Source organism: Pteropus vampyrus, unplaced genomic scaffold (assembly GCF_000151845.1).
Source record: "Pteropus vampyrus isolate Shadow unplaced genomic scaffold, Pvam_2.0 Scaffold16, whole genome shotgun sequence".
NCBI lineage: Eukaryota > Metazoa > Chordata > Mammalia > Chiroptera > Pteropodidae > Pteropus > Pteropus vampyrus.
Window position 1 is genome coordinate 1,977,655 of NW_011888797.1, and position 13,986 is coordinate 1,991,640.

The window sequence follows — 13,986 nt, forward strand, 5'->3', positions numbered from 1 at the left end:
CGGCTTGTCTTTTATCTTAAGATATATTGTCTTTAAAGGTATTCTATCACTGAAATCAAAGAGTGGTATAAAAGAAATCCAAAAACATCCCCTTCTCTACCTCCTCCAACTTACTATTGTATGTATGTAAGTAGTTCTGGAAGCAACTCTAATAACTATCTGACTTCAGATAATGCAACAATAAAAGCATGTATGTGTATGTACATTACCTCTTTTGATGTGGGATTACTTTTAGAGTCACACAGCTGAGTGAATCTCCCAGGACTGGAACCCAGGATTCTTGACTTCCGGTTTGACATTCTTTCCATTCTATCACAATGACTGCTATCATTACAATTTTACATTTGACTTTTTTTGATTATTACTCAACTTATAAATATCTGTGTTCATTGGAAGGCCGGAGTTTTCAGTCTTGTTTTTTAGCAACACAAAAATGTTAAATTAGCTGTAAAAGTATCAGCTAATTTAGTTGAAAAAGGCTTAAGCACAAAAGGGGGAATTCATGAACTAATGAAACTGAAAAGTCCAAGGACTAGATGGATCCAGTGACTCAAATTAGTTAATCAGTCTCTCTCTTTCTCTGACTCTATTTTCCTTTGATAGACTTCATTCTCAGGCAGACATCTCCTTGAAGTGACAATGGCCACCTTCAGCCTCTTGTCATCTTGGCAAATCCAAGAAAAAGAAGCACCTCTTTCTCTATAGCTCTAGCAAAAGTTCCAGGTAGGGCTTTTGGCCTAGCTTGGGACACATGGTCATCCGTGAACCAGTTACCTGACCAGAGAAATACCAATTAGGATACAGGTCCTGCCTGCACCTACCCTGAACCTCAGACATTGAGAATGAGGGAACAGTGATTCTTCAAAGGAAAATCAGGATGCTGTTTCTAGAGGAAATGAGAACAAAAACTATCAGGAAATCTACAAATGTTTACCACAAGAGCCAAGCATTTATTTCTCTACATCTGTCTCTCCTAGTTTACACTCTTAAGATGTGGGGCAGTACAAAGCACTGAACTTAAAGTTAGAAGACCTGGATTCAAATTTCTCTGCCATTTAGAAGTTCTCCGAGTCTCAGATCCCTAATCTTTAGAGTGAGAATAATACGACCTACCCCATAGATGTGGATAGGACAATTTAATAATGACAGTAGCAAACACTTATATAAAGTCTAAACAGTAATAATAGTAAACACTTTCTATGGCATATGGTATATGCCAGACAATGTTCTAAGTGCTCAAACATACGTTAAGTCAGCGATTCTCAAACTTGAGTCTGCATCAGAATCACCTGGATGACTGGGCGCCACCCCCAGAGTTTTTGATTCAGTGGAGGTTTGAAGTGGGTCCTGAGAATTTACATTTCTGACAAGTTCCATTAAGTGCTGGTGCTGCTGGTTGGGGACCGCATTTTGAGAACAAAAGTATTAGGTCACTGACTCCTCAGAACAACCCTATTTTGGGGCAAGTGCGCTGAGGCTCATATAATAGTGGTAGAGCAAGAATGTGAGTCTAGGAGGCCCGGCAGCAGAGTCCGAGCTTACCTCTCTTTCAAAGCAGCAAATAAGATGTAACGAGACAAAAATCAATTTGGATGCAAAGACACAGCCAAGGGGAAGTGGGAGATTGGAGAAGGGTTGAGATAAATCCAAATTGTATGAAAATGTGTATGTAAAAACAATGTGGATGTATAAATTGCTCAAATAAATAGGTTAATTCATGTTATCCTCTGGTATCTCTTAAAAGAAAATAAGGAATGTAAAGTTCATGACCCAAATGTAAATAGTGGGTAAAAGTGAGAAAGGAAAACAAGCCGAACAGAGAAGGCAATGGTGGGTTTGTACGTGCGCATGTGTGTGTTTCAGAGGATGGGGAAGGGTGTTACAAATATTTCAGCACCGACTGAAAAACTGCACCAACCCCCCTGTAAAACGTTGAGTCACTCACTGGATGAGACTATAAAAGCAACAGCAGCTGCTGCAACAACCTGCTATTTGCAAGAGGCATGTTTAAAACCTTCTGCTTGAGGAAAAGTCTAATGAATGAGGCTGCAAAATGAAATGCCTATAGAGGCCAAGTGCATGGGCCAGGGGCAGGGCAGCCGGGAGTGGTGTGGACAGAGGCAAAGGGGTCACCGCTACTCAGCTCCAGCCAGTTACTGCTTTTCTGAATGTGGGCCCAGTGTTGTGCATTTTTTTATTTTTCAGAGAAGCTAGAAATCTGGATTTTCACCAGAAATCTCCAGATTTTTAATAAACTTAAGTATTTCAAGTATATTGGTTGGTAAACAAAACATATCTGGGCTACACTGGGCTTGGGAGGCCCACCAATTTGCAATTTCTTATCTAATGTCTGTGATGCCTGAGCTTTAAACAAGGAAAAGGAGAATAGAAGCTCAGTGGCCCCAGTGCTGAACAGTGGTCACATAACTGAAAATAATAAGTGTTATATGGATGACAAGAGACTCTGACATACTCGATGTCAAGGATCTCCTTACCAACTAAAAAGTGAAAAGGCAGAATTGGTTATTATGCCTAATATTTTAAAGGTGAGGAAACTGAGGCTCAGAGAGTAAATTGCTAATTCAGTTATCAATTAGCACATGGAAAACTCTAGAACTAGGACCCAGCTGGTTCTTCTGAATCCAAACTCCATGCTCTTTCTGCCTCCTGTGTCACATACAACTATGAATAGTACATAGTTCTCTCAAGAAATAAATGATCTGTGGATCAGCTTACTTTACTGCCATAATTAAGAGTTATTAAAATATCTTCCTTGGTCCACTCTTCTCTTTTGCTTCACTTCCGGTTGGTTTGAGATCTCACTTCACTAGTCCCTTTTTCTGAGTGGGGATAATCTCTGGTTTGATATACTGCACCCCTTGAGCCCTTATTTAGATAAGACCATGCCCCCAGGCAGAGTTGTCCCATTCCTGACCACCACGTACAATATCTTAATCTTTCGACAGCCTTGTGTTACTCCTGTACCCACTTTTATAAAGGAAGAAACCAAAGCTCTCCCCACCTCTCAATTTCACTCTGTCTTTTATGTTTTCCTTTTCATTAACCCAAAGATGCTAACAGTGACACTGATGCCTAGTGCTAACTTGACAAGATGTGGCTTTGGATTAGGAACTAAAAATAACTGAATTTGTACTCAATTATTTTGAATTTTTCTATATACTGTTCCCTCTACCTAGATAACACCCTTCATATCTATGCTCCTCCCTTGCCTGGCTAACTTCTATTTATCTTCCACGTCTCAGCTTAGATGTCACATCCACCAAGAAGCCTTCTATGGATTTACTTCCACATCTAAGCTGGGTAAACTTCTCATGTGCTCGTATAGTCCCCTGGGTTTGAAACTGCACTGTGCTAGACACTAAGGAAACAAATATTAAAAAGCAAAACTTCCGGGAGTTCTGGATCAAGTTTAATAAGAAATTAAGGAATTATACATAAGTTTTCTGGCTTCTATGGATAGGGCAGGCGAAACTATAGTGAAAAAAGGAAACAGGTTGGCATGGGATATCCAAGGCCTTAGCACAGAGGGCAAAAGCTGGGGACAAGGAGATGTTCTAAACAGCAGTGCTCTTCATGGCTGATTTGGCTACTCCACAGAATCTTAGAAACTTAGCTTTGGGAGAGACCTTAAAAATCACATGGTACAACCTATATCTAATGCAGGAGTTATACTAGTCTTGAGTTTGTCAGGGTTAAACAAAGTACGATATGCTGTGATAGAAAGTTGAAAAAGTACATGGTTTCTGCCCTTAAGAAACTTGTCAGGTAGCCAGATAGTAGAAAATAAATGGTCAATTATTTATCTATGCAGCAAACATTTATTCCATGCTCTATGTGCCGAAGATTGGTATTATTAACATATCCATTTAATAGATTAGGAAGTTGGGTCTTAGGAAGGTAAAGTAACTTGTCAAAGGTTGTGCAGTTATGGTACTGGCACCTTCTAAGCACCTTTCATCCATTAGCTTATTTACTATGCATAACAGCTCCCTATAAGATAGGGACTTATATTAGCTTCACTTCACATATGAAAAAAATGATGTTTAGAGAATGTAAGTAACTTCCCCAAGGTCACACCACTAACAAATGATAGAGCTAGGATTCAAACCCAGGCAATCTGGTTCTAGCATCCAGTGGGTTCTTAACCACCATGTTATATTGATAAATTGTTCAACCAGAGTTGTCAGTGAGAATCATATAATGAGTAACAATGTAATACATAACATGTGTCAATTCTCTCCACTCCTTAGTTTCCTATTAACTCCATTACCAAAAAATAAATAAAAGAGAAGGAAAAGGACACAATTATCTGGGGGTGATTTTGGCAACAGGTTGGGAACATTGCTGAGAGTGGGGGATCTGACCTTCAGGTAACTGCAGACTTCTCACTCTGAAATTATCTACACAGTTTAGTGCAAATGAGCTTATGTGCATTTTTCTGAGACATTCTACAACTTTCTATGTCTTCCTTAAGGAATCTATGACACAAAAAGAAAAGAACCACCTAATAAAGAAAGGGAGGGGAAATGCCAATTAGCCTACTGGAAGCCAGCCAAATGCTGGACACTTCTATATTTTATTATTAAAAAATAAAATCCATAAATGCTGTGGAGCCGTTAAAAATAGTTACAACTATTGTAACTATTGACTTAGAAAATATTGATGTTGTAATGCTAATAATTTAAAAGTGTTATACTTCACTTCTTCACCTGATTCCATCCTCAATCCATGCATATTTTGCTTCCTTTCCTCCACATGGACTGTATTGGTCAAGGTCACCAGGGACCTTCACCATGTCAGATTGTTTCCACGTCAATAATAGTCCATTTCTATCTCAGTGGCGCTTTCCCAGGCACCTTCTTGGCCACTGCTAATTGTTAGAGCACTCGAGAGTTCAATTTGGGTCCTCTTCTCTCCTTCATCCTTCTTTTCATCACTCTCTCCATAAGTGATCTCATCCAGTTCCATGGCTTTAATTACTTCACACTTTCAGTAGTTAAGTGTATATAAAGAATTTAATTCACAACTCCAGCCCTGACCTCTACAATGATCCCTAAGTAGGAATGTATTTAGTTGTCTACCTAACATCTCTCCTTGGCTATCTAAGATGTAAGTATCTCAGACTAAATCTTGCAAACAGAATTATTATTATTATTATTATTATTATTATTATTATTATTATTATTATTATGTCTTGTTCAGCTCACAGAAGAGTGAATGGCTCATAGCAGATTCTCAAGAAATGTTTGCTGAATGAATAAGTGAAAAAAATATATATACAGTATACACACACGCACACGTTTGTACAATTATGTTTAACAACACATCATTAGAGTGGTGGGAAAAAAACACCAAAATGTTAACTGGTTGTGCATGAAACTATAAGATTTGTCTTTAAAACTTTTTCTATTTTTCAATTTTATTTAGAGGATAGTGGTTAAGAATATCAGACTTCGGAGCTGAGTGACCTCTGCCAGACTGCTACTTCTTGCTTTTTTCATATAGTAAATAGGCTTTAAAATATGTACCTCATTTATATTCAGGCAGCATTCACAATATGCTTGAAGATAAAAGTGAATAAATAAAATGGAGTCACTATAGCCAAGGCGCTAAATTACTAAAATCAAGTATATTGTGATATGAGGAGAGGTTTGTTTTAAGAAGCCTGAGAACTTAATCTTTTGAAATTTCCAGTCCTGTGTAAATGCCCCGACACACAACTACCAGATAACCCTCTGATTACCCCAGAGGGACTAAGGAAAGAATGGTCCTGTATCCAGCCAACTGAGGTCCATTATCCAGACCACAAGGTCATTTACAGGATTACCATCTTTCATCAAACCAGAGGCTAAGATAAAAATGCAAGACTGATTCTTCTCAAGAATGTACTTTTTACTATAAGAACCCTCTACTTTTCTTTTTTGCAGAATACTCTGGGTATTGCCCAGTTGCATTCTCTGTTTACAAACTCTAAGACCCTTGAATAAATCTCTCCTATGTATTTCTTGACAAAGATTCCTGACACACTTGTTCAGTGTACAGGGTTTGCTGTGAAATTATGAACGTAAAGACCCGCTGCAGGATACAAACTGAGTGGTAGTGAGTGTTAGGTGATAATGATGACAAACGTGTTTTCTTTTACAACAAAAATATATAAACTTTTACTGAAGGGAGTAACTCCACATCCACATACCCGCCAGCCCGGGACTCTGCGGCTCTCTCCGGCTTCCCGCGGCTCCCGGCGAGCGGCGCCGCGCATGTTCGGTCCCCTTCTTCCGCCCACGTGGCCCTCTCAGGCTCCTCCCCGTCTCAAACATGGCGGCGTCCAGGGGCTCAAACCGCACGTGAGAGAGTTTGGACACCTGGGAATCTGCACTGTCAGCCAGTTTCCGTTTCTTAACCTCGGCTGCATCCCTTCGACCCTTCCGCAGGCCCTCGCGGGCTGCTGCGTCTCTGCAACCATGAAGACAAAGCCCGTTTCCCACAAGACCGAGAACACATATCGGGTGAGTGAGGGAGCTTGGACCAGGAGCCGTGAGTCCCTGGTGTCTCAGACGTGGGACTGGCTCTGAGCGGGACTCCCGGGGCTGCAGATTTCTGGGCCAACCGTTAGTCACTTGCCCCGAGACTCTGGCAAAAGATGGAGACTCTCCGCGTGTAGTAAACATGAAGTACGAAAATAAGTCGGGCAGCAAATTTCACCCATGGTTTGTGGGGTCTGGCGTGCGTGGGAAACCCCTTCAGTCCGAGTTCACTCTCACAAACTAATTCTTTAGGAGCTATTCTCCCCTGCTGTTTTACCTTTAAAAGCCAAATTAGGGGGCGGGCCGGTGGGAGAACTTGAATGATTTCCAACCAATGGCTATCACACTTTCTCTACCCTTTGAGAGTTTCTTCCTTGTGATACAGCCATAGGTTTGTATGTGTTTAAAATCAATATTATTGCAATGACTTAGTCAGATCCCTGTGCTTGTAAAGAGATATGAAACTTAATAGGTCTAGCAAGGCCACATCGCCAGCTTTCACCTAGGTCTGCTGTAGTCTAGCATGAAAATTTTATTTGAAATGATATAACTGAAAGAACTTATGCAAACATAGTCATAGAAGTATTCTATTATCTTACAGTAGCGTAGTGAATTTTTTTAAGGCTCTATATTCTTTCTTATACATTTTTTGATTGGTTGAAAATACAAGTCTGAAATTGCAAGGGAAGCCTACTATTATTTATAGCAATAGTACAAGAGGAGGCTTATGGAAGCTTTAAACTTTCCACTTTCACAAGGGAATTGTCCACATGTGGCTGTTATACAGCATTCAAACAGATACTCAAGATGTGGTAAATATTAAATGATGATGTATCTTAACTATGCTCCTCCCCCTTCCCACAGTTTCTTACATTTGCTGAACGACTGGGGAATGTGAATATCGATATTATTCACCGGATCGATAGAACTGCGAGCTATGATGAGGTAAGAAAATGTTGTACTAACCAGTCTTAGAGTAGTGATAGTCATTTTTTTAGTCTCTGCTCTTAGAAATGGCTTGATTTTCAAGCCATTTCTTTATGAACATGAAATGCATTAGTCCTATGCTATCTAATAAAATAGCCACACATGACAAATTAGATTTAAATTAAGTAAATTAAAAATCCAAGTGTTCAGTAATCACATGTGGCTAGTTGCTACCATATTGGACAAGTGCAGATATGCAACATTTCCATCATTGCAGAAAATTCTATAGCTTTGATACTAGGGTGGCTTCTGTGATTCTAGCCTTTCTCTTTCCCATGTTTATTCCGAGCACTGTTGCAGATCCATATTCTTGAAGCTACAATTTAAAAAGGGTTTGAGCAAGTCACTTTTCTGAGGCTTAATTTACTCTTTTATAAAAAGATTAGGGCTAGAATTTCATAATTTTTTCTACTTTTAGCCATGCTCTAACTCAGTCACACCTCTACAAAAAAACCTTGCTTTTTGTTGCATCAAGTAATTATTTTTCTGCTAGCCTTTTAAGATCCCATAGAACATGCTTTTAGCTTATGGATTCAACCTCAGTTTTTACTATTTGTCACTTGGCTCTAGTCAGACTTTGCTCACTGCCTTCGAATGCCTTCTCTCCAATGTGTGAATTCAGTGTGTCAAATGATGTCATCTAAGTAAGGACATAACACTTTGGGAACTCATCATCAGAGGAGCCTAACCTGAATTCTTTGGAGGCGAAGGGTGGGGTGTCAAAAATGATAACATAGATAAGGTGATACCTGAATTTAGTCTTGTTTATATAGGTTTTAGCGTGGCAAAGAAGACAAGAAAGAATATTTAGGCTGTGGGAGAAGCCTGTATAAATGAACAGGCTAGAGAATGCATGTCACAGTCAAGAAACTACAGAGTGGTTCATTGTGGTTATAATTGTATATATGGTGTTTGTGTATAAGTGTATGTACAGTCGATAGTGACTGGGATAGTGACTGGTGAGAGATAAAGCAGAAGAGATAGTCAAGGATCATAACGGGCTTTATATGTCAAGCTAAGTTTGGATTTTATCCTGAAGTTATGTGATGTCATTCTAGGATTATAAAGCAGGGAAGTGACATGATCAGGTTTAAGTTTTAGATCTCTCTGGCTTTAGTGTAGAATAAAGAGTAGGACTGGAGTCAGGGCAACCAGTTGTGAAGATTTCGTAGTCATCTAACCAAGAGGTGATTATGGTAGTGGCAGTCAAGATGGAGAGAAGGGAAGGATTCCAGAGATATTAAAGAAGTAGACTTAATAGGACTTGTGACCTGCTGAATATGCAGGGAGGAAGGGAATGGGGTTAAGATTTTCTGTTTCAACTAGTTGGTTGAAGATGTCATTCATCAAGATAGATTTAGGAAGAGAAGCACGAGGTTGATTTTGTTTGGGGCTTGTTGAATTTGATATACTTGTGGCTCACCAAATGATGATATCCAAAAGACATTTGGATGTATGGATCTGGAGGAGTACAGATGACTTTGGAGGTGGAGTTACAGATTTAACATTCAGCAAATGGTTTAGTTTAAGCTATAGGAGAGGTTGTAAGCACTAAGGGATAGAGTGTTGAGTTAGCAGAGAAGAGAGCCTAGGATAGGATCCTGGGCTGGGAGGTCCAGTCTGACCTCAATCAAATGTCTGGCCATTGACTGGGGCTAGTTGGTCTAGGTCATCTTCATAGCTTCTTGTTCTCCAATAAGCTGGACTAGGCTTCTTTTCATGATGACAGAATCTTTCCAAGAAAGTAAAAGCAGAAATTACAGGGCCTCTTAAAGATTAGCTTGGGCAGTCGCAGGATTGTTTCCATTGCATGTTATTGGTCAAAGCAAGTCACAAGTCCAGGCTAAGTTCAGGGGGTGAAGAAATAGACTCCAACTCTAGGTGATAGAGGCTGCCAGTCACATTGTAAAGGGGTGGGGACATAGTCTATCAGAGATGGCTGACATGTACCAATCACTGTGCTAGGCTACAAATTCTTTCTCCATTTAGGTTTTAAACTGTTAGGTATGTTTCTCTTCTGCCTTAAGAGACACTGAACAAAATTTAATTGGATTCTCTTCCTTCCTATTCTCCCTATTGATTTTATTTCATTTTTATTTTTTAAAGATTTCCAAAGCACAAGTTAAAGATTTACACTTTTTTGAGATTGTAGAAGATTTTGCATGCTGTTTGCGTATGTGCTTATGTATTTGTTCTCTCTCTCTTTTTCTATGGGCATACACACACACGTACACATACACACATATATATACACATATACATGCATACATACGTATACACATAGATACACACATATATACACACATATATATGGACAAAGTAATATATATTGTGTTAACAAGCTAAATAACGTAGTGGTGAACTTAGACAAACATATTATCTCACCTTTCCACCTACTATTGCCAAGGAAACCAGTATTGGCAATTTGGTATATGCGTATTTTTCCATGTTTTTCTGTAATACAAATATGTGCAAACATTTATAGACTGTGTAACTTTTATCACTTTGGAAGGGATATCAACATCCTTCTTGTTCAATATAGATATAGATCTTTTTAATAGCCACATAATATACCTTAGTATCTATAGGCCACAAGTTATTCTAATCATTTTTCTGTTGTTACATATTTAGGCTATTTTATGTTCTCCTCTCACTACAATAAAGCTGAATAAACATCTATATACTAATATGTTTGAAAGTTTTATAGAATTATTTGCTGTAACCAAATCAACAAAACATTGTTTTCATAAAGCATGTGTCCATATCGTAAACCTGAATGCTTTTTAAATATATTAGTTAAAGCCCATAAAAAAAAAACACTAAAAGTTAACTTGTCTTAAGATATTAATATATCATTATTCTTATTTACTTTGATCATATTTTGAATTGTCTGATTAATGGACTGCTTTAATCTTGGCAGGAGGTCGAAACCTACTTTTTTGAGGGACTGCTGAAATGGAGGGAATTGAACCTTACGGAACACTTTGGTATTTTCTATTTTGTTTCTGTTTCATTCACTCATCATTTGCACTTTATATTCAAAACAAATAAATAGCAATATGATGGAAGAGCAAAACATCTATGTTTTTTTCATCCAGGAAAATTTTACAAAGAAGTTATTGACAAATGCCAGTCATTCAATCAGCTGGTCTATCATCAAAATGAGATAGTTCAGAGTTTAAAGGCTCACCTGCAAATCAAGAACAGTTTTGCCTATCAACCCCTTTTGGAGTAAGTAGCATGTCTGCATTTATGAGTAGTTGTGTTTTATAACTATACATGCCGTAGATCTGGTGTTTGTTTTAAAAATAAGAATTTATTTTGAGTATTAGTGCTTTGCCATAAAACAGAATCTTAGATGTGTACTTTGTTCACTATTATTTTATACTTTTAAGATAATCCCATTTTTCTTTGACATAATAGGAAAAATTGACCATCACTTGTGATAGAATGCATCTTCTTGCTCTAGCCTGATTTCTCTGCTGCACCTTTAAAATGTGAAGAATTTGAAAAATTTTGTCTCTCTCTTGAGACTTGATTTGGAAGATTTAAGTAATTCTATCATCATAGGCAATCTACTATCATTTGTGAAATAGATTTACAGTATTTGTGTTTTGGTCTACATGTCTCAAAAACAGTTACTTTTTCTTATTTTTAATCCAGTTTGGTTGTACAGTTGGCACGAGATCTACAGACAGACTTCTATCCACATTTTCAGGATTTTTTTCTGACTATCACCTCAATCCTGGAGACTCAGGACACTGAGTTGTTAGAATGGGCTTTCACCTCGCTGTCGTATCTTTACAAGTACCTGTGGAGGCTCATGGTGAAGGACATGTCCAGTATATACAGGTGACCCTTTTTTCTCTCTAGTGTGGGTTTTCTTTCTTTTTTTTTTCTTTTGCTTCTAATTTTTATTGTGTTTAATTGACTAGTCAGTGCCATTTAGAAAATGTATAAAGTTGTGCAGCCATCACCACTATCCAGTTTACGAACATTCCCATCATCTGCACGAGATTTCCCCTGCCTGTTTGCAGTCAGTCCTGCTCCCATCTGTATTGGTTTTGAGAGCGAAAGCAATACATGCATGCTGAATATTCAAGGTTGCCTCTGTGAAAATAGCTGTGTGCTTGAGGCCCCCTAAATAGAATGATCCTCCTCAATAATGAGATTTTTTTTAACATTTAAGTTTTGTAAGTTTTTATGTTTTGGTCAAGGGCGGTTTTATTGATACTGACAACCAAGAGAGAATTTTTGACTCACCCTTGTCTGGTTAAAACATGCATAATGCATAACATCACGTGTACCTGCCGACACGGCTACCTGACTCTAATATATGTTCTTTAATTGCCTTTTCCCTGGCTTCTGTCTTACTCCAAACCGCCTTTCCAACTCAGTCCCTAATTACTTCCTTATATAAAGTTGGTTCTCCAGCCACTCTATTCCACCAGTCTCTTTATAGCCAACTGTTGAAAACATATCTCCCCTTCCCCATCAAAGCCTGGCCTAGATTTCATAACCTCCGCAAATATTTCCTTGGCCAGAAATGAAAGCTTTGTACTCTGAACCCCTGTGACATTCTATACCACTTCCATGACACAAATTTTGTTAACAGTTGTTCACAGTGTAATGGTATCCTCGACAAACGTACACTCTTCAAGAACCTCATCTTAAATATCTGCATTTTCTAGTGCCTATCATGCTTATTAAGCCAAAAGAGACATTCAGTATTTGTGAGCAAATGTGGACAGGTAAAGAGAATAAATTCCATAGTAGCTTTTTGTTTAAAGTAAGGGAAGGAGTGTTTATTATCTGTTTCATTCTGGAGCTTGATGGAGATTTCCATTGGTTTCTGATTATTTCTACATATTTTAATTGCCACATGAATACATAAGATTAACTCTTCTCCTCCAACCCCATAGGAGTGGTTAAGGGATATGACTGTAGATTTTCTTTTTGTATCACCCTCGACCCTACCCTCTTTTGAACAAAGGAAGAGAAAGATATTTTTTCAGCCTTTACTAGTTCTCTATGAAGCTTTTGGTAAAATGTATTCGAAATCAAGATTACTTCTTTAAAAACCAGCAAGATCTTGGGGAGGGGATACATAATTTATTTGGTTTCATGGCTTCTGCTGTTACTTTTATATCTCCCAAGTCAGACTCTCTAGTTCTAAATTTATTTGCTCTTAGTATGACATCTTCAACATTCTGGATATTTTCTCTTGAGTATTACTGAAACCAGAGTCAACACATTCCCATTCAAGCCAACTCTTCAATTATTCCTGTGTTGAGTAAATATGTAGTCTATGCCAGGCCCTGTTTGGTTGCCCAGTTTCTAACAATGACACCATCTCTTCCCATCACTGAGACTTGGCGCCCTAGAGGTATCTTTGACCCACTGTCTTCAAGGACTCCAAATCCTTTTGATTCTATTATTTATTTATGCGCTCCACCAGTTCAGTGAATGTTTATTGAACACCATGTGTCAGGCACTTGAGATACAATCACAAAACAGATAATAAGTCCTCTTCTTGCAAAGTTTACATTTTAGCAGAGGGAGAACATCTGGACACATGCCCGGCATACATGGGGAATGGCAAGGAGGCCTGGGTAGTTGAGCAGTGTGTGCAAGGGGAGAATAATTAGGCAATGTCAGGGGCTTGGTAGTAGGGGGCTAGATCATAAAGGGCCTTGTGGACACTGTAAGGTCTTTGGTTCCATTGCAAGGGACTCTTGAAATGTCTTTTGGGAAACATCTTTTGTCATTCCCCTCTACCACCAGCCTCTTTCATGCCCTCGTTCACCCAAGATTGTATGGCTTGAGCAGGTTTCTAGTAGGAACGCCATTCTCTTCGTCCTTTTTTTATCCTGTATCTTGCTGCCAAATTAATTTTTCTGAAAATATTCATTCCATATTCAGCTAGTATTAGTACCTGCTATGATCAAGGAACCATTAGGTCATAGGGATATGGCAAAAATAGGAAGATATTTCATGCTCTCCTGTCATTATGAAGACCAATTTAAACCATGCGATTATACAAGTAATTATATAGTTATAGCTACATGGTTATATGACTGACATTGAGCAGGTTACTTAGCCTTTCTGCCTCAGTTTTATTAATAGTATCTACCCTATGGAGTTGTGCCAGTTAGGTAAAGTAACATGGTAAGTGCTTATGTAAATGTCAGCTAGAGTTTACACTCCTTCACTAGGTATTCAGAGCCACGTGTTTACCTGGCAGATTTATCTGCAGCTGCCTGCCCCAACCACACTGTTCTTCCTCTTTTAGACTGACCAACCTCCTTGTTATTTCTTCAACATGATCATTTCTTCCCACCCGATCTTTGATCTCACTTTGATCTCTAGTGATATGTACTCTGGTATTCACCTGAATTTTTCCTGTTCAGGGCTCACTTACAAGTTTCAGCTTTTCATGGAGTCTTTCCTATAA

At 38.5% G+C, this 13,986-nt stretch overlaps 2 protein-coding genes across 5 annotated transcripts in view; one reads left to right on the forward strand and one right to left on the reverse strand.

Annotated features, from left to right (window-relative positions):
• The window catches only part of SLC5A8 (solute carrier family 5 member 8), a 98,869-nt gene extending 92,549 nt beyond the window's left edge, over nt 1-6,320 (reverse strand). Inside the window, exon 1 of one of the 4 annotated variants that reach the window (XM_023527313.1) lies at nt 6,215-6,320. Coding sequence is in view for 1 of the 4 variants with exons in the window: in XM_023527311.1 (XP_023383079.1) it covers nt 6,215-6,280 (66 nt within the window). In the remaining 3 variants the exon portion in view is untranslated. The remainder of the gene's footprint in view (nt 1-6,214) is intronic. The other 3 variants (XM_023527314.1, XM_023527311.1, XM_023527312.1) reach the window with 3 other exon arrangements.
• A 6-nt stretch (nt 6,321-6,326) lies between these two features.
• Nucleotides 6,327-13,986, forward strand: part of UTP20 (UTP20, small subunit processome component) — an 82,110-nt gene continuing 74,450 nt past the window's right edge. The window contains exons 1-6 of the mRNA XM_011354412.2: nt 6,327-6,527; nt 7,410-7,490; nt 10,453-10,519; nt 10,631-10,763; nt 11,196-11,384; nt 12,244-12,283. Of these exons, the coding sequence (XP_011352714.1) occupies nt 6,483-6,527; nt 7,410-7,490; nt 10,453-10,519; nt 10,631-10,763; nt 11,196-11,384; nt 12,244-12,283 (555 nt within the window). The 5' untranslated portion in view covers nt 6,327-6,482. The remainder of the gene's footprint in view (nt 6,528-7,409; nt 7,491-10,452; nt 10,520-10,630; nt 10,764-11,195; nt 11,385-12,243; nt 12,284-13,986) is intronic.